We start from the raw sequence: 27,049 nt of genomic DNA on the forward strand, positions 1-27,049 counted from the left end.
AATTTTGCAAAAGAATTCTGTTCCAGGAAATCCTGGTGTTAACATCTTTGTATAAATGACATTTTTCTTTGAGAGATTTAAAAAAAACTTTTTGAATTTTGAATGCCTCGTTCTGCTACCTACCTTGCTAGTAGAAAAAAAAAATCAACAATGGCTTCTTGAAACATTTCCAAACCAGTTTTTATTTTGGATATTTCTAGATGTAACTCTTCTTTGCATCATAGGAGAGTTCCCATTTTGTAGCTTGCAAACCAGCCTATGTAGCATGCTCGTTTGCTTCTGAATTCCTCCCTATATATCACATCTATACAAGTGAGTGAAGTATAACAATCACAATATGTGTACACCTACTGATTTATCTTGCCTTGTACCACCTTTCTTTTATCCACCCATTCACTTTCCTTAAACACAATAATTACAAATCTCACATGCATCTTTTTCTACTGCACTTTTACACCAGAATACTAGAAGCACAAAGTAGATCTCCTACTTTACACAGATACATATTTTTCTACTCCACTTTTACATCAGAATTCTAGAAACACAAACACTACTTTCTGAGTGCTTCAAGTATTATCAATAACCCTGTGTTTTGAAAATGAAAAACCATTCCAAGTAGAATTGTAATGCCAAACTTCATGAGATCATCCCAGGTTTTTTTAAAAACCCATATTAGGGTGCTATGCAGCATGTACATTATGTGAGATATGTATTTTTGTTCTGGGATTGCCTGTGTAATATGATTATCCCCATTAAGAAAAAACATGAACATGAGACCAAATGTTAGTCACTAACCAAATGACAACAGAATTGTCTGGAATATGTGAAATCACATAATAAATTAGGTCATTTAAAAGTCAGTTTGGAAACAGAAATCTGGATGAGAAATCTCCAACTCAGCTAGTCTGCTCATACAATACTGACTAATCTTTTCAATGCTCATTTGAGATCAGCACCAGATGTTCCCCACCCATCAAAGTCTAGTTATTTTTCTCAATTCTTACTATATCAGGCCACAAAATAGATCAAGTAAGATGAGTTATCCTAACAGAGAAATGAATGGGCAAATTAGACGAAGTGGCTGCAAGAAGCAACACTTGTTCCTGTTTTGGAGAACAGTTAATTCTCCAGAAAAATATTCATCTATCTGGTTAATTTCACAGAAATTTCAGTTTGTAGAGGTCTATTTACCCTAGCTATAAAGAGGAAAGTTTTCCAGACATAGACTCTTTAAATTGCCAGGCACAACCAATCACTCACACATGCAGAGTTCCAGCTAATTACTTTATTACATCCTGCCTATAATACAGGAATCTCCCCAATCTGTGAACAATTAGAACTTGGAGGAGGGGGTAGATGTCAGCCCTAATGCTCTTGCAGTTGCACAGTGACTCCAGACTAGCTCTGCACTTTATCCCTCCTCCCCGCCAGGCTGGGTGCTTCCCAAGAATAATCTCACCACCACAGAATTTTGAAAAACACAAGTATTTTATAGAACCCAGAAGCATAGCTGTGATTTAGCCGGCTGCATCTTATCATGGTGCTGCTTCTATCTCTTTAAAGTTTATTATAAAAAGGCATACCATCCAATTTCATACCATCCAATTCAGACGTTAGTTTCAGTACTGAAGATGATGCACTTGCTAGGCATTATATCTTTTTAAAAAAAACTTTATTGATTAAAAAAATTCAAAAGTTATTTACAGTAGTTCTGCTCCATAAAGTTCAAGCAAAAGAATATTTTCTCTTTTGCAAAGTTCCCATCCCACCTGAAACAATATCTTTGCATCATTAGGACAAAGTACAGCAGTATAACAAAGAGCAGCGCATTGTAGGAACTGGATTTTAAATTTTCTTTTATACTAAAGTTTCAGATCTGTTTAGGCACTTTCTACAGCCCGTTAAGATATCCTGTGTATTATTTAATCACACTGGTCCCACGCTAAAGGAAATCAGTGATGTATGTACCATTAAAGTCAAGTACGTTACTAGCCAAAGGTGTATTTAAGAGGGACCTGGGACACAGCTGTTCAAGGAATTTCCATTTCAATAGTACACTAAATTAATGCCCAATTCCAAACAATAAGAAAATGAAATGTTGCTGCACATTCTAGAAAACCTTGAGTGGTTTCCTTTTAAAAGGATGTAAAAAAGAGATCAAAGAACTGATGTGTTCACTATCCAGAATTCAATTAAGGATGAAAACTGGACACAAGACTGATGAATGCCCTCCAACAAAATAGCAATAAATGAACAGCTTAAGCTTTTTCCAAGGCAATTCTGTGGGCTTTTTAACAGAGGGAGGGAAAGTACCTTTGGGTTATTTTAAAGATGACTTTGGGTTGAAATGGCAGCTCTCTAGGCACAGTTCACTACATCCCATCAATGACATGGGACTAAGGATCAAAGAGCACCAAAAAGAGAAAGGAATGGACGAGGCTGTGTCCAGCAGCAATTGTGGGTTTGTATTAATTGTCTTAGTAGCACTTTCCAGGGGAAGGGGAGAAGGTTGAGGGGGAAGGCACTCAACATTGATAGAAGCCATAAGGCTTCCCACTTGGGCTCTAATTTTTCTACGAACCATTTATTCTCCTCCCAAAATCTATCATGAAATCAATCACCCACCGGCTTCTAGGCCTGGTTCAAAGATTATCTGAGAGAAAGTTGTGTTCTGCTGGGCTTTTATCTTTACTATTCATGCAACATAATAATTAGGCTAACACCCTCTAACATTAGTGTTTCTCAAGATAGATATATAGGTGTATATAATAGATCACTATTTAACTTACATTTACAGTGAAACAGCACTATTCAAAAAAGAGGTGGATGACCCTACCACCACCCAGGGTATTATGCCATTCTTGTGCGAAGTCTTGAACTCAGGACAAAAGAGGATATGAAAAGATGAATGCATTCTTACTGGTCTGTCTTCTAAAATGATCAACAGACAGGCCTTGATTTCCCTCCACCTAAATCCAAAAGTGTACCCTTTTCTCTAATTTTGAATAATAAACTATTATTGGGTTCATTGAGACTATAGACACATGAGACATATGAATATCACACGGGAGTGAGTGATCATCAGAATTGCCAGTAGAATGGAAGCCCTGATCTGTTTTGACTTCCCTTCTTGGCCATGAGAGGGCACCCTTGCTCCATCAGCAAAGGAGCAACTACATTCAGCATGATGAAAGCAAGGATACAAAAATACCCAAGTCAGAATGAATTCTTGTTGATTTGTATAGGTAGTTTTGTCAGCGCATCTGTCAGAGATGCCACAAGATTCCCAAAAGTCACACAGAGATACAGTTCATGTTCCAAAATTTTTTTAAAAAGGAGAAAGCATTGTTTAAAGCAACTTCACATTTGAAAATTTTGTTTTTAGTCTCTTACTCCTCCACACCTTTGAAATGCCCTCTCCGCGGTTTATGGCTACCCTTCTGCCAGCATAGTCCTCTCTCTCTTCTAGCATTGTACTTATCAGGACAAATGGAAGAAGGAGTAGACAGAAGAATGCCCAGTGATCAAAAAAAAAAAAAAAAACAGCTAAATTTCTGCCAGCACCTAAAGTGGATCATCCAAAGCACCATAATGCTTTTTAAGTTTCTTTTACTGGCACCAGTATTCACAAGGTGATGCTCAACTGATCTTTCTGTCCAACAGAAAGAAGAATGCCACAATCTTTAAAGGCTGCCAATTCGTTTGTTCGTTATGGGAGACTCCCATCAGGTGTGATGTAAGGACCAGCCACATATTCACACCAGTTCAACAATACACTACAACATGGTACAACTTTAAAAGAAAATGAGAGGGGAATAGAAACATTTCCCTGCCGCCTCCAAGGAAATTAAAATTAAAAGTATGTACTATATAAAAAAAAGCCGAAGGTGGTGAAATAGCTCTTTGCTTGTCTTCCATTATCAAAAGAAGTGGGGGCGGGGACGGTATTTGTTTCTGATAAATTGCTTTGGACTGTTTTCTTGTTCTAGTCCATGTCAGTAAGTTTTGAAAATCTGGGCGAGAGGGGAGGGGCGGGAAGAAGGTAAGAAGTATTGTCTAAATCCTCCACATTTTTTTTTTAAAAGAAGAGTCAAGCATTATAAAAACATCATCCAGCAACTACATCTTCTCAGAAGATGTTCAGAAGTTTGGGGCCCTTCCAAGAGCAGCTTGGAGCCAGGAACCCCTAAACAGGCCATCTCCTCCGGGTGGCTTCAGAGAGATACTGACTGGAGATCCATAGCCTGATGCCAACCCAAAGGATGAAGTAGTGTGCCCGCCTTTTGAGGGAAATGTTTATGTAAAGTTGGGGGTGCCTTGTATTCCAAGATCAGCTGGCAGCTTAAGAGGAGAATGGAGGCTTCCACCATAACGGTTCCCGGTTTGACAAGAAACCGTATCACAGCATTAACTTCTAATGGGAGCTCTCGCTGCAAAGGCCAACAGAAAGGAAATCCTGGGGAAAAAAAGAAAAGGCTGCCTCCAAGAGGAAACCAAAGGCTGCAGGAAGTTATTTGTTTTTTGCCGGAGAAGATTCTCTCTGTGGTGATGGAGGCAGTTGCCCACTCAGCTTCTGTGAGTCAAGCTCTGCTGCCCTTTGCAGAGCCACTTCCACCAGCAACTGGAAGCTGCTGAAGTCCTCTCCGAAGAGCTCAGGTGGTGTTGGAGGAGGCGTGTTGAACAGTCCACTGGTGGGACTGGAGGCATCTGCCCGGGTGAGAAGAGCCAGCGTGTTGCCTGTTGCACTCAGCTGCGACTGTTGCTTGGTATGGGATTCCAGCTCAATCCGCTGGAGCATGGATCGTTTCTCTAGGTCTCCGGTCATCACAGTCAAGTTGCCAGCCAGTGGCCGAGAAGTCTGGCAGATCACAGGGGGGCACACAGACATGGAGAGGACCTTGGATGTAGTAGCTGCAACAGCCGCAGGAGGAGGCACCATCAGGAGTCCAGAACCTGCAGCAGCTCCACGGGAAAGTGCTACATCACTGGCTTTGGTGCCTCGGCGAGAAATAGTGAACTGGTTTGGGTCTTTGCCATCCTTTAGCAGCATATCGGGGAGAAGTCTGCGCCTAGCATTGATGAACCAATTGCAAATCTGGAAGAAAAATATCAAAAGGGTGGCATTAGATATACCTGAAGCTGGATGAAGACCTATGTGAACTCAAGGTTGTGGTGGGGAGATAGCGTTTCTCTCTCAACTTTCTACCAGTAGAATACAGAGAAATTTAAGGAAACTATTTAACAGCTATAATTGAAAGAGAAGTTTAAAATTAAGGGAAAGGGTAGAGAAAATTCAGTGGCACAGCATTATTTTTCTTTCTTGTATTACAACAAGCCTCCTGAGGCAAACCTAGATTGAGAAAAGAAATGCAAAATTATTTACTAGTATCTATCTATAAGAACAGGTAAGTTAAAGCTTATTTATTTTTGCCCTGGACCAATCCACTTTTTTTGACATGCAACTACCTTCACAGCTAGTGTGGTCTTCAGCTTAGAATATTTTTTAACAGGAATTTATATCTACATGTAGTCCTTAATCTCAGTCCAAAATCCCAGCCACTAAACAATGCAGTCATAAGGCTTGCATTGTTAACAGCGAGTTATGAGTAGTTAAGTGGAGACAGTCCCAGGTAGAAGGGCAGGGGTGACACCAGGGATGGGGGAGGCCCAGCAAGTTGATGAGATGCTGCAGTGCAGCGCAAAGCCACAGCCGCCCCTGGAAACCTCAGCCTCAGCCACCAGTCAGCAATGCAGCACAAAACTAGTGCACCCAGAAGCCTCAGCCATTCCATCTAGCCCAGCAATGGTCGGACTACAGATATTCTGCAACTTCCCCCACTCACTTTTTTCTCCCCTCACCTAAGCACTTTAGCCCGCCCTGCACAGCAACACTCAGTAATGGCAGTATCCCATTAACTCAGGGCCCTCAGAAGTCTCAGTCAGCTGCCACTGTCTCCAGGCCTCTACTTCAGGCCCGGTGCCACATCACTGCCCCTGAGAAAAGCTACCTCAAGCTCACACCACGACCAGCTGTATCAGCACCACTGTGCAAAGTCACACCACCATTGTCCCTGCTACCCTCCACTCCCCAAGCTCTGCTGCACCCTACTGACCTTCGCTGCCTTAACCCATTCTCCCACCCTTGTGCCCCATTTCTTCTTCAAGCCAAGTGCCCCATTCTTTCTCAAGCCATGCATCCCATTCTTACAATCCTCCAGAAACCTGATCTTCCTCATGTCTTGTGAGAGCTTACCCGATTTCTCATGAGAACAGGCTCACAATTTGAGGAACAATTGGCGCTCACAATTTGAGGAACGGTCTTCCGAAGCACTGCCAAGAACCAGGTTCCTGCTGTTCTCATGAGATCTGTGGAAGACCAGAAGGTTTCCAAAGGATCTTGAGCAGCGGTGAAATCCTCTGAAGTCTGCTACCGATTCTGCAAGTCTGCTACTGAGCGTGCGCTTCGCGCACACATGTATGCTTAAGGCCCGCCCGTGCAGCGCTAAAAAAGGAACATTTTGAAGCCTTCCAAGTCTGCAAAGGTAAGTAGAACAGCAAGGGTGGGGGGAATCTGCTGTGCCATGTGATTTAGATTAGCTAGAAAGGAGGAAATCCAATGATTCTAGCTAATACAAATCGCGTGTCACAGCTGATTGTCACCCAGCTGATCATCGGAAATAGCAGTTCGCCCGAACCGGTTCAGGAGAACCGGTAGCATTTCACCCGATCTTGAGAATGGAACATGCAGCTTAGAGAAGGAATGATGAGCACAGCTCGGAGAGCTGCACAATAGTCACTGGGGCACAGCAAAGCTTGTGGAGTGCAGGGTGGTGGGAGCAAGTGGAGCTTTGTGCTGGTATAACTGGCCATGGTTTAGGGTTTGAGTAGGTATTTCTCAATTGCAACAGAGGTGCTGGGATTAAAGTAGAGCCCCCGGGGGGGTGGGGAGCATGTGGGTAAGAGTACAGTACTGAAGGCCTTGGATCTATACTTCGGTCCCAATCCTGCTACTGCCACTGCCACTACTTAAGTGCTGCTGTGTAAGATGGCCAAAGGGAAGGGAATAGACTGGTGGGGAAATTGCAATGCAGTTAGAAGTGCAGGCAAGCTGCCAAGTACCTAGAATTTGATCATGTGAACGTGGATGCGCTACAATGGCCGTAACTTCAGGCTGGCTTGTAAATTCTGTTTTTCAGCACCATTATAATTTCAAACAGCCACTGAACAAATGGTCATATGTCGAGGACTACCTGAATGAAATAACTAATTTAACTATATTCATGCACTTTTCAATTAAAAGTAAAATCTTTTTTTTTTCCAAAGCTATCTACCTGTATACAAGTCTAGTATAACGATGTCCTTTCTTTCAAAGCACAATCCGCCAATCCACTCTGGGCAGGACTACCCAAAAATAAGTTTCAAAAACATCACAGTGATACTTTGGCCAACTATCACTAAGTGATTAGCTTTCCCAATTTCATGCACGTTATTCTCCCTTTAATCTCATCCCCAAAAAGATAACTCCTTTCTGAGCTTTTTCAAGGTCCTTAAAGAAGCAGCAAAGAAAATTGAAATGCACACATTGAAAACAGGGATATATATATTAAAAAAACTCCCTCATTTCAAAAAAAACAAAACACCATTTAACTAAAAAGCACCATTTACAATTTTATCTTGCATCCAAGAAAGCTTTAAGAACTCTGAAAATACTTTCATGATTCCTTGCAACAGACGGACGTTTTGTAAAAGAAAATAGGACACACTTCCATTCAGGCGAAGCTCAGAACAGAAATAGACTTTATGATTGTAACACCATGATTACAAGACAAACAATGCAGGTTTGAAAACATTCTGCATTCCTTCTGCCTGTTTTCACTTTGAGGGGCAAGAATAGAACTATTCAGTTGTCGTTTGAATTTCTCTTATTCTGTGTTACAAGCTGGGATCTGCCCAGCCAGCACAGGGTAAAGCACGGAAGACTTCTTCCAAGATTCCTGGCATACCTTCTCTCACGCCAGATATGTTGAAAAGTGAATAAAAAGTATGTTGGTTGTTTCCTTTGTATAGGCCAGAGCATTCTAGTTTATGATCACACACCTTCAAAGTTCCCGTCTACTTCTTTCAGTCCTAATTTGGCAACTTATTTATTACTTTCAACCAAAGGCTGGTTTTGTAAAAACAAAAACTGCCTGCCCAAAGTTTGCTTTATACAATTTATCTACAAAGAGATGATCGTTACTTAATTGGTTCGAGATCAAAGGAACTTGTAGGGCAATTCTTTTTGTTCAACGGTAAAGCCTTCTTCAGATCAAATTCAACGCCAGGTGACTCATGGACGCATCTAAACTATTTGCAGGTGGTCCACTCTGCTTCTAGGTTACTGTTTCTACCTAGCCAATTCTGACAACAGCCTCTGCATTTCTTGGGAAAGGTATGTCTGCCTTATTAAGATTTTGAGATTAGCCAATGTCAGCTTGCTGTGAAAGACGACAGAAATTAGAGAGTTGAGCTTGGAAGAAGGAATATATTAGAATTATATGCAATTCAGTGGTGGGTTTCAAAAATTTTTACTACCAGTTCTCTGGGTGTGGCTTGGTGGGCGTGGCAGGGGAAAGATACTGTAAAATCTCCATTCCCTCCCCAATGCAGGGGAGGTTACTGCAAAATCCCCATTTCCTCCTGATCAGCTGGGACTTGGAAGGCAGAGAATAGATGGGGGCGGGGCCAGTCAGAATTTTTACTACCGGTTCTCCGAACTACTCAAAATTTCCACTACTGGTTCTCCAGAACTGGTCAGAACCTGCTGAAACCCACCTCTGATACAATTGCATATAGTGTGCAAAGTGTAAATAGTGAAAAGGTGGGTTTTTTTTTTTTTACAGAATTTATGTTCATTAAAGTGCAACTAAATCTGAGGTAACTCAGGAATGATAAAACATGCAATTGATTACAGAATGCATAAACTGGGGCATAATCTCAGAAGGGGTGATAGACACCAATTTAGATATTTTAAATGGCGACTATATGACTATAGCAAAGAATCTGGCTACCAATGGCTATTAGTAAACGCAACGACCAAAACTGCATCTTGCATACCGTGTTTCCCCGAAAATAAGACCCTGTTTTATATTTTTTTGAACCCTGAAATAAGCACTTGGCCTTATTGCCATGCGCTCAAAAACTCGATTGGGCTTATTATCAGGGGATGTCTTATTTGGGGGGAAACAGGGTATTATAAATACCAGCTGCTAGGTAGGAATAATGAAAAGAGTGCTACTATCCTCCAGTCCAGAGTTATGAACTTCATGAAGACACATTACTGGCCTCTCTGGGACACAGAATACTTATGACTGGTATGCCATGTACAAGATCCACTAAGTTACTTATGTTTTTATGAGCAAAGCCCAATTTTCACTTGATAGAAAGAGTACCAAACTATAAAATGACTGTCTCTAGTTAGAACCAAGTTTATTCTTGCCAAACTGTATAGACCAGAATAGTTCTTATTCTGGAATAGAATACAAATGCTGCTAGCTAGAATATTTATACCCAACCACTCACAGCTTATTTTTGTATATTCGCTCTCCTATATAAGACCATTTATTCCCCAAGACGGGTGCTTCCTCCTGCGATGGGATTTCAGTTCCCCAAATTCTCAGGAGATCGATTGAGGAAGGCTACAGATGTCATGTTCTTGATGTCATGTTCCTAGATGGTTTTCCTCCCATGAGAGTAATTTGATGTAAGTAAAGGCAATTTAAATTATTGCAGGGAGAGAAAACAGAGTTAAAATATGCTAACTGGCTGATATATATTAATGGTATTATTTTCAACATTATTAATCACACTTTTCATCCAGGTCATCAATGTGGCTCTGAACTTGTTCCCTGAAGTTTTTGTTTTTTTTTAAAGTCCTCACAACAGGAAGGCGGCAGGGTTCAAAGTAAAGCAATAGTTTCTAGCTTCTTCTTTCTTTGCCTCAATCTCATGGACATATTGATGATTCCACTGGCAAAACATACAGAATCTTATTATGCATTTGAGCGGAGTCCTTTTTCATGTCAGCAGATCACTTTGAGTTTGCTATACTGGGTTACATACTAGTTGTACTCTCAGTCTGCTTATATGAGGCACCACATTGATGTTGTGTTTATAAATGTATATAAATAACAGTACATTTGATCTCAGTGGTATTTCACCCCCTCAAAGCTTTCACATCATAGAATTCTGAGCCACCTGAGTATCAACGATGGCAGCACATCAATCCATTAAATACATCCAACTTGGCAGTAAATGAATAAAATTGCCAAGACTCTCCAGAAGCAACACTGAAACACAAATATCCTCTGTGAGATGAAAAATTAGTTTTCAGACTGTTTCTTACACAGTCATTAATAGTTATAATACAAGCAGTTGACATTTTTTGAGTTTCTTCTGCAAAAATAACTTCAAAAGGAGTCAAGAGGAAAAACGAGGCTAAATACAGGAAACCAGCCCACCAAATCGAAGATCACCTTTTTTAAACTTTCCCCAACATCATTCTCCAAATATATTGGGACTGTGACTCCCAGGCTGCAAATATGAAAAGGCATAATATCATTTCTGTGAGAATTGTTATGATTTTTTATTTCTTCCAACACGCTAAACCTACCATGATATAGGTCCTTATGTACCGCCAAACCTATCTCAAATTTGAACAAGCTCGTACAAAATCCTACAGAATATTTGCTTTACAGTGGTGAACCAGCAACACATAAATTTGAACAGCAGAAGCATGCACAATTGTATCCTTTGAAACAAACAATGATATTTCAATCTAGCCAATTAGTGAAATTATAGATCAATTGCCAAAAGGTCAGCAGGAATTCCTATGTAATGGGAATTTACAGAATCTTGGGAGGCAAAGAGCTAGTTATGCAATTTGTTTCATACATACATTAGGGTGCCATACAAATTTTCCTCCTCTTGAAAGCACAATGGAAATGCATGCACACTTCAAAGAAAATAATTATGGAAATATAAATCAAGCAGATTCACTTATCTTTTTAAAATCAAGAGTGTTGAAAAAATTTCCCTCGAGGGCACACGTTACCACAAAATTCCCTTTCACCTTTTGTATTATTATATTATACAGCTGCAAAGATATAAACTTTCAAAACTATGCAGTTTTGAAAGTGAACTGGTCATTCTGAATTTCCAGGTTCATGGCTTGTCAAACTCTGTGCCTCTCAGCTATTCATTGAAGCAGCCCTGGAAGTTTTTTTTTCCCCGTTCAGGCTTTTCCACCAGGAATCCACTTATTAAAATATTCTATTTCTTAAAGCAAAAGTAACTCTTTTTGCCCAGAAACTTTTTTTTAAAAGACTACTTTATGAATAGCAGAAAGATGCTTTGCTCATATAAAATTCATTTTAATTCATTTTAAAGCATGCACAGCCCAAAATATATTGGCTGTCACCTCATTTCTTCTACATTCCAAATACCGGTATGTGGTGTGCCACAAAAACTTTATGGTAACTTTATTACTCTCTTCCTAAGTCCCTCTTTCTTTATTGCCAAAAAGCCCACCATGGTTGATTTCTCTCCCATCACATTCTACACACAGAGAGACAGACACAACAGAGAAATAACAGTTGTTTAACCTCAATCTTAAAAAATGATTTAGAGAAATTGGGACACTAGCATATCGTATAATACACACCCTCAAGATTTCCATCTAGCAAATGTGCTGGCAATACATTTCCTGGAATTCCCAGCTATCAGCCATTTTTCTTCAGCATGCTGGGAGTTGTAGCCAAACACATCTGGAAGACAGATTTTTTTAAAAAAGAGGGAATCCCTCTCTTTTTTTTTCTTTTAACCTCTATGTACACGGAAGAAGACATTTTTTAAACCTCAAATCTAGATTCCTGTAAATGTTGACTCTTGAGACATCTTACTTAAGAGACAATAAACTAGCAACATCTGGTAGGAAATTAAAGGCTGATAGTACAATTTAAGAACAGTGGTCAATTGTCTGTATATTTCATCACTTCCAAAGCATTAAATCAATATTTCATGCAAGGTGTCCACAGAAGAAGTTGCCACAATGATAACACTAATGAGATGTTGGAATCTTCCCACACTATCGACTTTTTTTCTAATATATTTAAAGCACCCTCATCCAACTCTATTATAGCACTCTAAAGTTACAAGGCTTCTAAAGCAAAACTGAACCATTTTACTTTCCAAAGTTTTAGCAGCAACAGCAAATCCCAAGGTCAACTTCTCAATCCATATACTTAAACCAATTGCAAAATGATAAATTCCTGAAATGCAAGCTTTATTGCATGAAAGAAAGGGAGCCATCCCACTACGTGGAATTTTTATATCGTGTTTCCCCCAAAATAAGACCCTGTCTTATATTTTTTTGAACGCTGAAATAAGTGCTTGGCCTTATTGCCATGCACTCAAAAGCCGGTTTGGGGTTATTATCAGGGGGGAAACAGGGTAGTTAAGGTCATGTTCAGTCCACCCATACACATCTAGATAGACACAGAGATCCAATTATGCTACTTTTAGTATTACAAAAAGTGACCTTGCCTATCTTAATAGTTTGCGGCAAGCAAAAACTCTTTTTCTGCCTCCAAGCAAGAGCTGAAACTTGTTATCAGAGTATTTGTACTCCCAGCAAGCCAGGCAGAACAGAGTAAGCATTCTTGTGCAGTCAGATCCCAGCTGAGTGTGTGCTGGACTTCGACAGTGGGGGGAGATGGGAACAAACTGTCAAAGGAAGCTCAGAACACCCTCAGGAATGCTACTGGCTCCTCAGCAAGTCAGACACCCAAGCGATCCCCATTATATGGGGAAAGCTAGTTGTCTGTTGTAAAAGACGTACTATGTGCTTTTCACAGCATTCAGCAACAGAAAACAATCTCCGTATCTCTCTTCAATCACAATATCATTTACCCTTTTCTCTAGGGTTGTGAAGACTAAGGTGGGCAAAAATTGGAAGAAATGAAACACTTTTTCTCCTGGGATAGAATAAAAATGGAAGTTGTTTTTTCTATTTTTCTTCTGGCCTCCATGCTTCTTTCATTTGTATTGCCTTTTAAGCAGAATTGTCATTTTTTAACATTCAACATTAAAAACAATTAAGACTAACAAGTATCTGAAATCCCAATAGGACTGTTAGTGTTATAGTAGCATTTTTTTCTTTCCTTTCAATCATGTCCAATTCTCAGAGACTGACCAAACAAGTCCCTGCAGTTTTCTTGGCAAGGTTTTTCAGAAATGGATTGCCATTGCCTCTTCCTAGGGCTGAAAGTGACTGGCCCAAGGTCTCCAGCTGTCTTTGTGCCTGTGGTGTGCCTAGAATTCACCGTCTCCTGGTTTCTAGCCTGATGCTACTACACTACACTAAACTGACTCTCTATAGCAATATATTGAAATACGCAAGTGTTTTGAACACAGAAATAGATACAACGAAATTTACATGAAAGACTGGCTCCTAAAATTTTGGCCAGAGAAGATAGGAGAACGCTCTCTACATGGGGCTCCCCTTGAAGAGCACCCGGAGGCTCCAACTAGTCCAGAATGCGGCCGCGCAGGTAGTCACAGGAGCCGCATGGCGCTCCCATACAACACCTCTTCTGCATGAGCTGCACTGGCTCCCAGTGGTCTTCCAGGTGCGCTTCAAGGTGTTGGTTATCACCTTTAAAGCGCTCCATGGCATAGGACCTAGTTATCTTCGAGACCGCCTGCTGCTACCGACAGCCTCCCGTCGACCTGTGAGCTCCCACAGAGAGGGCCATCAGCCAAACAATGTAGGCTAGTGACCCCCAGGGGGAGGGCCTTCTCTGTGGGGGCACCTACCCTCTGGAATCAGCTGCCCCCAGAGATAAGGAGAATCCAAGACCTCGGTGCCTTCCGCCGTGCCCTTAAAACCTTCTTTTTCCAGCAAGCCGGGCTGGCCTAACACTTTTTAAAATGTTTTTAATTGTCTGTTATTGTTTTTAATCATGGGGCCAAATTTATATATATCTTTTTAATTGTATTTTAATGTTTGTAGTTTATGTTTTTACTTGGCTGTTCACCGCCCTGAGTCCTCAGGGAGAAGGGCGGTATACAAATTTAAAAATAAAATAAATAAAACACAAGTCTTAAAAAATCACTTTAATATTCATGAATGTTTATAAAAGCTGTTTTATGTTTTATAAGGGAAAAAAATGTTCTTCCTCCATCTTTTCATGTTGCACTGTTTGCCAATAACTGCAGGATCCGTATACTCAGGTATGGCTGCAACTCTTTTCTTCCTATTTCTAGACTGGTGAGGCCTCCAAGACTATGAAATACCAAGTTGCTCAGAAACAAAGTTAATTAAAACACACAGGCACAAGAACTAGGATGAGCCTCTGAGAACTTCATTACCCTTGTGTGTTCTTATAATATTGTGCTCTTCTTGGCTATCTTGGAAAGTCAAGCCAATTAACTCTTAACTCTACAAGCTGGCTGGTTGGATTCTTGTTCAGAGGAAACTCTGCATTAATAACAGTCTCTCCGTGAAGCTGCAATCTGATTTCCCACTGGCAACACTAAGGCGTCTTTCTCCTTCCAAAAGCAAAATGTTTCGCCAATTGTAAGCATAAAGTTTTTTTTTCCTCTACCAGAAATTTGGTCTTGTTGGATTTATCTATACTAGTAATACTATCATCCAATGAACTTTATCATGATTCTTGATTGAAAAGCATCTTACGGATTTATTTAATTTGGTCCAATGGATTAATGGGGAACTCCAAATATGAAGCGAGAATAACAAGGGACATCCTTTTAAGTTTCTTCAACTAGATTGATTCAACTACTTTCCCTTTCAGCCATGACTCAACAGAAAAAGTAGCTTATTGTGAAGAAGTAGCTTATTTACCTGGGTAGGTGAGAATGAACAAAAAAAGAGGGAACCTTCTTCTCAGACAGTCTTGTATATTTGCCAAAGGATGATGGCTGGGGCATGACTAGGAGAAGAAGATCCATAGATTATCTATCCCAACCTTCATAGAAGAGATTCTGAACAAGGCAGCCAAACAGGACCAGATCTGTCTTATTCCGAATCTGAGTTTATATCCTATGAAATGACTGTATTCATTGCAGGTACATTACCATAATAGCCAGCTCATTTTTCAGGTCCAAAGTTTTTCTAAAAACCTGCTGATCTAAATAACATAGAATGCAAGCGAGGAAGTACAGAGATCAACGAAAGATTTGACAGGCAGAGTGGAAGCTAAAAGTTAAATCAATACCACAAGGTTTTGCAAGGAGTCACATTTTACCCCATTTCCCTTTCATGCCTCATCTCAAAACATGCCTTGTTCATGTAACCTTTGACTTGCCCTTTTGATTTCATATTCTCAACAGAAGCTAAATTTTAAAAAAACATAACAGAATTTGTTCACATTCATGTGCCATTTTCTTGTCTGTGCCTTGTGCTTTTTCGTATGGCTGACTGTAAGCTCCTAGGAATAAGTCTTTATTTTTTTCCCTAGCACATAAATCATTACTGCTGTTGCTTTATCAGTTTAGTCTAGAATAATACAAGTTAAACATGCTAGCTCTTGCTTATCATGCTAAAAGCTAAGAATTTGGTAATACAATTGGCATAAATGTAGCATAACTTATCTTTTATCTTTGCTTTTATCTATTTGTCATTTGGTTTTAATTTTGTTTTAACTGTATCTTTTATATGATTTTTATGACTTTTTATCAGCAAACTGCCCAGAGTTACTTAGATAGTGAGATGGGTGGTGATTAAATTTGATAAATAGTTCAAACATTGCCCATTTTTAAAGTCTCCAATATAAACTATACATCACAAAATAGCTAATTTAGCCCTAATTGCACATTACTTTAACATGCAGTTTAACCATGGTGTATGAAACTTTTTGTGGTATGGAAAACAAGTAGCACATCAATATTTTCAAAGACTTTTTATAAGACAGGCTTTATTGGAATAATAGCAGCAGAATTACATGAAGGTTCCAATTTGGTTACCCACATTAGAAGCGTTAGTACACCCAAACCTCATCAATCAGGAAAAATATGTCACATATAAGGATATAATAAATGAAGAAGGGGGACTGAAATTGAGGCAAGAATTAAAAGAACAAGGGGTAGATTTAGAGTGGTTGTCCTATTTATAGATCCAATAACGTTACTTGAAAGACAGGAAAGAGCGGGGCATTAACAGGGAATTAATAATAATAGATAAGATCTTTCTGGGGACAAATGATAAATTGGTAAAGAAAATTTATAAATTCTTATTGAATTATAAAATGGAAGAAGAGCAGGTTAAAGAAACGGTGGTGGCATGGGCAATAGATTTTGGGTACAATATACAACTGGAAAAATGGCAAAAATTATGTGAACAAAAAACAGGAAAATAACATTGGCAATACCGTATAAAGAAAATTTATACAAAATGTTCTACAGGTGGCATCTTCCGCCAGCGAGATTGGCAAAATTTTTTAGAAATTTATCACCAAAATGTTGGAAATGCAATCACGAATCAGGCACTTACTATCATATGTGGTGGTCAAGTAAAAAAGCAAAGGAGTATTAGCGGAAAATTCATTTATGGCTGACAGAAGTAATTGGAGAAGAAATAAAATATAAACCAGAACTATTCCTATTTTGGGAATTATAAATGGGAAATATAGTAAAGGGGTAATTTACCTAATAATACATATTATAACAGCAGCAAGAATGATTTTTGCCCAAAATTGGAAAAATAAGGAAATCCCCCTTGAAGATGAAGTGATCAAATTTTTTTTGACATGTGCAGAAATGGACAAATTAACATTGGAATTGAAAAATAAAGGCAAGTCAGATTATTATAAGATATGGAACAAATTTTATCAATGGTTGGAACGGAAAGGAGGGATGAAAAAAATGAACTGACTAGAACTTATAGAATAGAGAACTAAGGGTATGTATGTAATTACAATAGAATGAAAGAGGACAAGACAAATGTATAAGTAATATAGATAGAAAAATAATGTCTTTATAGATGTAAATACTGAATAGACCAAATGTATATAAGTAGCAAGATATATATGATACTTATTGTTTATTTTAGTATGCATGGCAAAGATAATGCTAGGATGGTTACATTGTGTCCAATGTTTTAATATGTGTTTAATAATAAAATAATTCAAAAAAAAAAAGGAAAGGAAAAGAAAAAAAGAAACTTGGGATCATATAATAAATTTGCCATGAAATATAAATTGCAAAATTCAATAGCGGACTTTATGCATTTTGTATAATCAAACCCAAATAAACCAAATTATAGCCTTATATATACTTAAGCCAGTTCCACCTTTGTTTGTTTGTTTGTTATCCCAATATATTGTTTTCGTAGAGCCAAAGAACTAGAATGAGAAAGCAAATGTTGTTACCATAGACAAGGCTACAATTTCACTTTCCAACTATACATCAGAAAATATAACAGATTTACAAAACCTTCATTCTAGAAGGTTCTTTATTACAAAATGCCAAAAGAAGTTAATCATCCTAAATTTTACAATAATATAAAATCCACATTGCAGCTGGATTGGGGATTATGGCTAAAATATTATAGGGATGTTATTATAGAAAGCCAATTTAAATTTAAATTTATTTAGTAGCAATTAACTATATCCTACAATTTGGGAATGAATAGGATTCTATAATTAATAATATATTTTTTAGCCTTTTGCATAACAAGGAGAATGCTCTGTGTACTGCCCATATAACCTACTATCAAGCCTTGTACTCACTTTCTTTTATTAAGTTAGGCCTGAAACTTATTGCGATTGCAAAGACAGCCTACTTAAGATGGACTACCACCAACTATTGGTTGAACAAGGCTCTGTGTATTTGGACACCTCAAACAGAAATATATCACATGAATTAGAATTAAGGTTTTTTAGGAAATACAAATAAACTAAGCTAATGTTGCAGGAGAAAATCCTTCCTTCCTTCCTTCCTTCCTGCCTTCTTTCCTCCCTCCCTCCCTTTACATGACTGATATTTTTATGGAGATGCTTACCACAACCACCACATATATTTTCTGGTCAAGTAGCCCATTTCACATCCTATCTGTATATATCAAAGAATGCAAAGCTCTGCTACCTGTGAACTGTATTTGCTTTGCTTATATGTATTTCACCAGTCTGGAAAGCTCCTTTAGAGCTCTTCGTAGTATTTTAGCTACCGTAAAAATCTGTAGCATGAACAAAGTAGGCCACCCTTTATTTTATAAATTGCAAGTTTCTATAACCCTGTATAATATGACTAATACTGACAGAAAAGCATTAAAATACTGGATTTCCGCAATAACCTATTAAGAACTGCTAGATCTAATGCCACGATCTAGCCAGTTTCTCTCCAGTGGGGGAAAAAGAATGAAATTAAATTTGGTATATTGGTAATATACCAATCTATGCCTGAAGCATTTTAATCTGTGTGTCTCCATCAAATAATTCTCAGGGCCTGTGCTGAGTTACCTTGAAAAGTGTCCAGAAACTTCAGTGGGTACAAAATACACCTGCCAACAGATCAAATGAATTGGGGATCACATTATACCCTATAAGGAGACCTCTCTGGTTGATGCGTGCTTTCAAGGCGCAATTGAAGATGTTGATTTTAATCTCTGACGGTCTCCACAGTTTAGGGCCTGACTAACTGACAGGTTCTCCTATCTTGCTATGCATCTGTCCAGATTTCAGAGGCTATTCTTGAGGCATGAAGGAGCAATCTTTCCACTTTAACACTCCCAATCTTTGGAATGCACTCCCTTAGGAGTTTCACAGCTTCCCCTACTACTCTCTCCCTTTTCAAGAAAGGAGCCTGAACCATTCTACTCAGCAACATTTTCGTTTGAGGGTTTTAGCTCAATTTATTTCCTCTTTTAGCCATGTTGGTCCCTTAACAATAGAAAAGCACGTACAAATTAAGAGTTCTGCCATCTCACCTGGAATTCAAAATGGTAATATGTTTATTGAGCACCAAAGACTGAATTCACTGCTGAAGAATCCTAAATCTGCTCACATTAATAGGATTGTAACTCCTGGCCCTCCTGCCCGATCCTCACTACACTATCAAAATCTGTAATGTTTAGTGACAGAAATTTATTTATTTATTTATTTATTTTATTTATTCAATTTATATACCGCCCTTCTCCTAGTGGACTCAGGGCGGTGCACAGCCAAAACTAAAATACATAACAATACAAAATTTAAAATTAATTAAAAGAATTATATACTTTGGCCCGAATTAAAACAGTGCGAATTAAAACCCATTAACAAATTAAAACTAAACAATTAATAACCATTAAAAACTAAAAAAGGGGGCGGGGTTCACGCCAGCCCTGCTTGCTGGAAAAGAGTTTTCAGGGCACGGTGAAAGACCCGAAGATCCGATATCCTTCTTATCTCCGGGGGCAAATCGTTCCAGAGGGCGGGGGCTGCCACAGAGAAGGCCCTCCCCCTGGGGGTCGCCAGCCGACATTGCCTGGCCGACGGCACCCTGAGGAGTCCCTCTCTGTGGGAACGTACTGGTCGGTGGGAGGCTATCGGCGGCAGAAGGCGGTCCCGCAAATACCCAGGTCCTATGCCATGGAGCGCTTTAAAGGTGGTAACCAACACCTTGAAGCGCACCCGGAAGACCACTGGAAGCCAATGCAGCTCACGCATTAACTGGAAGCGGGGGTAAGGAAGAGCAGAAATTTTTCTCTTCATCCTCCATCAACAAAACTGCTCTCCCACACCATTAGAATCTGATCGGAGAAAGAAAACTGTGCTACTGTCCATTCCAATGTGGAAAATATAACTATTGCTTAATTAGAGCATAAAAAATAAGTAAAATAATTATTCCTGCAGCAACATTGGATTCTAAAGCAACCAAGCACAAAAGTAGACCAAGGACCATCTGAAAATTCCAGATCTAGCTTAAGATGTTTTTTTTTAAAAAAAACCAACAGAAGAAGGCAATGACAAACTACTTCTGCACTGTTGCCAACAAATCTACATGGGTGCATCCACATAACCATTAGGCAGCAATATTAATTTGGGGCAATCTCTACTTTGTTGGATCAAACTAATATTCATTCATAAGGCATCAAGATCCTTTCCACAGTGCAAACCCAGAAATTAAAATGTCCAGTTATCTGAAAAAATTGCCTTTATAATAATTTGCAAGGCTTGTGCTCAGAATTTAGATGTACTTCTTTAGCTTTGTTTTTGAAAAGCTGTACCACAGCAGAGAAAATTTAATTGTGCACTTATTATGTTGTCAGCTCCCACCTATCCTACAAGATAGAACTCATGACTTCTTATCCTCATATCACTGGATTGAAACCACCACAGTATTTGCTGTTTATTATGAAGTTAGCCAACTCTTTGAAAACAACCTTAGGATAGCCTCAAAAGGGCCTTATTCAAGAAACGTCCACTTATTTTGAGGTTTGTTTTGTAGTGACTGAAGATCAGCACATAGTTGCTAAAATGTAAGGTCACAAGCAGAAGGAGGAGGGAAGTTTTCAGGGAAAAAAGTAGCTAAATTCAGATATTCAGCGTCTACCACTGCCTGTATTTCAGCTGAAATTGCTTGCATCTACATTGGATTTCTATATTGGCATTCTCCCCTAATTTCAAAGTTGCATATCTCCTCCCCTGTGTAACCAGACACAGAGAAATAAAATGAATTATCTTTGGGCCCACTGGTTCCCAGAACTCAGCCAACAGTTTATTTACGGTCACATTCTGCTACCTGAAATCTCAGGCCACAATGTAGTTGAAAGAGGAGAAAAGGAAGAAGATAAGCAAAACGCCAGCCATTTAAAAGTGCAAGACTGCCATTGTATTTCATTGAATTCTATATCCTGATACCAAGGCTTAAATGCCAGGCTGGTACTAAAGATCCTAGGCTAGAAACTGGGAGACTGTGAGTGACAGGCTTGCTTTAATCATGAACCCAGCTGACTTTGGGCCAATCACTCTCCCTCAGCCCTAGGAAGAAGGTAATAATAAACTGCTTCCAAAAATATTGCCCAGGAAAATTGCATGCATCTGTCTAAGCAGTCACCAGCAGCAAAGATTGATTTGGAAGCACACAAAAAGTAAAGCAGTGCTTCAGATGTGAAAAAAACGTTGTGGTTCAGACTTGCAAGTGAACACAACCAGCACTTTTCTACAATTCCTTAAAGCAGACATCTCTGCAGCTGCCACACACGTTGCAGGCAGGTGCTACATTCACACTCCTGTATACTCAATAGCACCTTTTTTGCCTTCAAAACTGCAACACTGAAAGCTTTAATTAATATGGCTTTGGATGGCTAAGTCACACCTTAAATACAGGTAGTGCTCAACTTACAACAGTTCATTTAGTGACCATTTGATGATACAATGGCACTGAAAAAAGTGAGTTATGACCATTTTTCACACTTATGACTATTGCAGCATCCCCATGATCAATTGATTTACATTCAGATCCTTGACAACTGACTCACATTTATATCGCAGTGTCCTGCAGTCATGTGATCACCTTTTGCAATCTGACTAGCAAAATCAATGGGGAAATCAGATTCACTTAACACTGTTACTAATTTAAGAACTGAAGTGATTCACTTAGCAAATGTGGCAAGAAAAGTCGTAAAATGGGACTTACTTAACAAATTTCTCACTCAGCAACAGAAATGTTGGACTCAATTGTGGTTGTAAATTGAGGACTACCTGTAGTTAGGCATAAAATAAAATCTACTTATCTAGTTCCAGACATTTCTTGTAATTATTTGCTGGTCAAAAAAAATCCCATCGGACAGCTACTTCTTCCCACTACTTTGCATCCACAAAGATCATAAGAAGACATTTTTAAAAGCAACATTAACAAGACAATTTAATAATGTCTCTGGTTCTGCAAAGACAGGCCAATCAATGCTTATATTTCTGCCCTACAGCACTTTGACATCTCCTAGTCCTAAGGATCTGTGATAGTGCCACTGAAATCCTAACCAGGGTTAAAGAATAGACACATCTTATATACTAGATCTAGATATGTGCTTGAAATATCCCACCTCATGGAAAATTGGGCCTCAGATGTTTGATGATTTAATGAGTCACTGAATAGTTTGGCAGTAAAAGCTATATTTGGAAATATCACTGAATATTCAACCACACTCTATATTAGTTTCCCATCACAACTAAAGTACTACAAGCATAGGGATAGGAGTTAATTCCACCAGTCATTATGACCTTAGCACAGGGTTGCTAATGAATCTTAGACATTCTATCATCCACATCATAAAATCATTACCAACACCACCCTTAGATTTCTTTTGGACAACAAACTAGTCAATTCAATAAGGTAACTATTAAGTATTAGACCTAAGCACAACTAGTATAACACTTGCTTCCCTTCTAACATTTATATCCTAAACAAGTTCCCTTCTGTTTTAATTAGGAAAGATCAAGCCAGACAAAGAACACATTTCAGGACATAGTAAACATTACAGAGGCAGAAAAATATTACTTTTGTCCCTCAGAACACACAAAATGTAGGAGTTTTTCAGATCCAATGTCAATAATAAGAAGCCATGAACTTTCTTTTAAGGAACAAAGCAGGGCAAAAAAAATTGAATGGAAATTCTGAAGTTTAATTTTTAGTGCAAAACGTAAATAAAGGCCAACTAGTATGTGTCAAGGATTGGAAAGCATAAAACCCTGCTCTTATTTAACAGCTTTTTCATTTTGCCATCTTTCTCCTTGTCCCCACCATCCATCCCTCCCCCCTTAATTTCAGAGCCACCTTCTGGGAAAGCGTACACGAAGTTTCTTACTTGTAGAACAGAGAGGCTTGTTTGTCCTGAAAGGCTGAGTTTCTCTTGCTCTGAAGGGTATGCATTGAACCGATGTTCATACAGCCATTCCCTCAGAATCTTGACAGACTCTTTGGGGAGATTGCCCCTTCGTTTCCTCTTGCCAGGCTGGGATGGGTCCTGAGAAATGCTCCCATCATCTTCCCCAAAGTCACTGTCGGACATTGTGGAACTGTTGGCAGATCTGTCTTGGTTCAAACCTGAAAGTATCAGAATTGTTATGTTAAATGCAACTATTTGTGTGACCAGTTTCTGCAGAACTAGGGAGCAAAAGGGGAGAGGGTGTCTTAATTTCATGCTTTTTTGGACAGCCATGTGTTCTGATATAATACCATGTTTTCCCAAAAATAAGACCCTGTCTTATATTTTTTTGAACCCTGAAATAAGCACTTGGCCTTATTGCCGTGCACTCAAAAGCCAGATTGAGTTTATTATCAGGGGATGTCTTATTATTTTGGGGAAAACAGGGTAGGATATAAAATCTCATAACAATGATGTCAAGGAATCATTAGGCATATCATAACTACATCTATCCGGTCTCTCTCTATCAAACACACAGAATGCTTTGTGTTCCTCAGTTTTGAAATACTAAAATCTCACCTTCCTTGTAATACATAACACCCTTAAAGAGGCGGCAGCAGTAGCAGCAATTTGTTTGCTTAGAAATTAAAAGCTCTATAGTAATTCCCCCCCCCAAAATATTGCCCATTTCTTTTACAACTTTTGACACAGCTAACCATCCAGTGCAATGACTGGTCCCTTTATGGCACAATCTTGAGGAAGGAGCATTTATCCCCCCACCCCCAGGAGTTTTCTCCGCACTCACCTGTGTGTATTTATCCCTGGAGTTGCTATACAGAACTAAAATGCATTCATTAAAACATTTTAAAGAAAGACAAACAGCCCCACTTGAGTTTTTAGTGCTTGTTGAACCGTGATGAAACCATCACCCAAATATTAAGCTATTAAAGGGCACATTGCTTTTTTGGAGGATGTTGAAGGCTGAACACGTTGTTCTTACAAGTTGCTTCCCTTAAGTACAGATTGTTACATTTACCAACATTTTCTACCACTTCAAAAAGAGAGGGGGAAAGGGAGGGAAGGGGGGAAAAGGGAGGGAAGGACAGAAAGAACCTATACAGGGGGGGAGAAATGGTCCACAGGAACAATCGACTTTCAGTTTGCTCAAGGCTGGCTTCTTACTGCCCTTTTCCAGACATGTGGTCGAATATGTTTGGAGCAAGGCATTCAAAGATCAACACGTTGTGGGGGGGGGGGGATCCACCCCCAGAAAGAGGGCATAGAAACAGCAGGCAAATTCAAGTCCATTGAAATGCAAACCCGATTCCTTCTCGCTCTTTCTCTCCTCCCGCTCCCCCCCCCCCAAGAGAAAATGGCAAGACTTTGTGCCTAATTAAAAAAGCAAATGGATCCTCGTCCGATTCCTGCAGGCAACCGAGCGCCACGGGGCTTAGAGGAGTGGCTGGGTACGTGAGGGAGGCATTCTCCCTTCTGTTTTAAGTCTGTAACTCATCAGGGATGGAGGAGGAGGTGCCTTTTCTTTTTTTTTTTCGCTGCCGTTTCCTCCTAGCCGTGAGCTACCCACCAGCAGCTGCACATGGGAACGGCACAATCCAACCCACAGGGAAGGGGGGGAAAAAGCGCGGGGGGGGACCATTAAAAATGCAAACAATACAGGAAGAACAGAGGAGAGTAGGGTCGAAAGCCGTTTTTTTGTTTTGTTTTGTGGTGTGTTTTTTTTTGGTTGCTCGGCTTATATTTCCGCCAAACCGCCTACTTTTAACCAAAAACAAAACAAACCAGGACAACCCACCAATACCAAAAGCCAGCAGAAAGGAAGTTGAAACGGCAACAAGCGGCAGCCGCCGCCGTGCCCATTCCTACACAAAGGGAATGCCATTGAAACCAGCCCGACGAGGGGCGGAAAGGAACTGGGAGAGGAGGGGGCGGGGGGGGGAAAGAAAGGGAAGGAAAGAGGTGGGGGGAGGTGAGCCCGATAACATTTTTTTCCCCTTCCGTTTGAATTCAAGATGTCAGAAGTTTGCTACAGAGCTCCAGAAGCGCGCACGCTTCTTTTTTTTCCTTTTTCTTTTTGCAAAGGCGATTGAGCTCCCCGGATTCCGCGCAGCGGCAGTGGCTCGAGCAAGGATTAAGCGCAGGAGTTTCCAAAAGGGTCAAAGAAAAGTAAAGTGGAATGCAAAGATAACCTCGGCTCAGCCCTCCCACCTCCCCTCCCCTCCCCATCCCTTTCTTTAAATCCCTACCCGTCTCTCCACGCACGCACAAAACCGGGACTCCATGTTTGCTGCCTGTTACATCGCCGCTCTTACCCCCAACTCTCCTCCTCCTCCTCCTCCGAAGCCCTTCCATGGAGGAACCGAGGGGCAAGGCGGGGGGGGAGGGAGCCGAGACCTTCCCCTCCCAGATGAAAAGGGGTTCCCGGGCCCCCGAGTACTGGAAGCGAGCGAAGAGCGGACTGAGGCGCATACAAAAAAAGTTTACTTCGGTGTCTCTTGCCCTGAGTGACAGATGCCGAGACAGAGTTCTCTTTGTTCCAAAAGAAACAGGAACTTGCACCCCCTCCTCCGCCCCCACCCCACCCCGCACGGGTTACCCCGGTTTTAACACCGAACGCATCTCCCCTCCCCAGCTGTCATTCTAACAAGCTGGACAAATCAAGGGGGAATTGGGAGGGGGCGGAGAAACAAAATTTTCTGGAAAATAAAATTATATCCCCAAACTCGTGTTTGGGAGGGAGCAAAATACGACTGGGGGGGGGAGGAGGAGGAGTTTGCCAAAGAGAAAATTGGGAAAGTTGCCATTTTGGGATTGGGGAGAAAAGAAAAAACATGTAAAAAAAAAAAAGACGCGAAAAAGAACCTCCGAAAGTTATTTTTAAAGCAAGCCTTGAGGTTCCGGTGGTCTAGAGTCTTGCCTTTTTTGTTTCTGCGTGGAGAAAGTTGGATCTGCTTTGGGGCTTTTTCTCCTTCCCCCTTTGGACTAAACGGGACCGAACAAAAGAGTCCCTTCCTCGCTCCCTCGCCCCCCGGCACAGTTGAGTGCTTGGAAGGCATTTTTCCGTCGCCCTCCTCCTCCTCCTCCCTCGTGCTTTTCAATCTCTGCTTCTTATCCAGCGCCACTTTTGACAAAGTTGAGCAGCTTTTTGCAAAGCGGCGGAGACGGTAGCGCACACAAAAACACACACGCACACACACGGTCCCTCCGGGAGGTGCTCCATTCTCTACGCCCACACGCACGCGAAACTTCTCCCCGCGTGCTTTTGACAAAACAGAAGCGGGCTTGCACGCTCCCCCACCCCCACCCCGTCCCGTCTCTCTTTCAAGCTTGCAAAGCGGTCCCTGCCCTCGCTTCGGCGATCCAAACCAAAATTGGGTTTCATCCAGTCAAAGGAGGGGAAGAGAGAGCGCTTAAACGCCGCCCCCCCCCAACGAAACTTCCCTCCCGGCCACTTACTTTTCCTCGACGGTTTCATTTTCTGTCTTGCGCCGCTTCCCACTCCCGCCACCCCCCTGTCCCCTCCTGGCCGCGCTCCCGGCAGTGTTTGTCTCCAAAGCCTCGGCCGAGGCGAGCACTAGTTGCTGATGCTGCTGGATCCTGGCCGGCCGAGAAGATGGGACTTCTTTGTGTTCGCGCAGGCCGTTCGAGAGGAGGGGTCTCGGGGCTTGTTAGATGTGCCTTTAATACCTAACCTGCTATACGGTCTGACAGCTCAGCCTGGAAACTACCTCTCGGCCTGACGTCAGCTCTCCTCTTCCAGTGGCTGCTCGGCTCCGCGCATCCAGAGTGCAGCGCGGGGGCAGCCCGTTGAAGGAGGGCGCGGGTCTCCTCCCCCTCCCCAAGATGATCGGGAAGGCGGGGGAGGGGGCGCAGGCGGAAGGTGGGACTCGGCAAGGCAGAAACAAAAACAGAAGCTACAAGTCCTGGAGAAGGAGGTGCGAGTTGCACGCCTGAAAAACTTTCGAATGAAACAAAAAGTTTGCATTTGAAACCCGCACGGAGGTACGAGTGGACCTCCTCCGCCGCTTGCTTTTCGAGAACGATTTGCGCAGGGGCGGATTTGCAGATTAAAAAAACCGATGACCAAATCCTCACGAAATGAAAAAAAAAGAAAGAAAGAAAGAAAGA

General features: G+C 40.7%; 1 protein-coding gene across 6 annotated transcripts; it reads right to left on the bottom strand.

Moving 5' to 3' along the window:
- Positions 1-1,655: 1,655 nt before the first annotated feature.
- Positions 1,656-26,977, bottom strand: TGIF2 (TGFB induced factor homeobox 2). 6 transcript variants are annotated; one of them, XM_034414005.3, is made up of 3 exons: positions 26,378-26,977; positions 22,844-23,082; positions 1,656-5,095 (listed from the first exon to the last, which is right to left on the bottom strand). In XM_034414005.3, the coding sequence occupies exons 1-3, from the start codon at positions 26,394-26,396 to the stop codon at positions 4,511-4,513; spliced, it is 843 nt and encodes a 280-aa protein (XP_034269896.1). In that variant the 5' UTR covers positions 26,397-26,977; the 3' UTR covers positions 1,656-4,510. The 6 variants fall into 6 exon arrangements, with proteins under 6 accessions (XP_034269896.1, XP_087745340.1, XP_087745341.1 ...); XM_087889214.1 differs by having other exon boundaries at positions 26,614-26,961; XM_087889215.1 differs by having other exon boundaries at positions 26,650-26,956.
- Positions 26,978-27,049: the final 72 nt, after the last annotated feature.

The sequence above is a fragment of the Pantherophis guttatus genome, chromosome 3 (assembly GCF_059756535.1).
Source record: "Pantherophis guttatus breed Tessera chromosome 3, ASM5975653v1, whole genome shotgun sequence".
Taxonomy (NCBI): Eukaryota; Metazoa; Chordata; class Lepidosauria; order Squamata; family Colubridae; genus Pantherophis; species Pantherophis guttatus.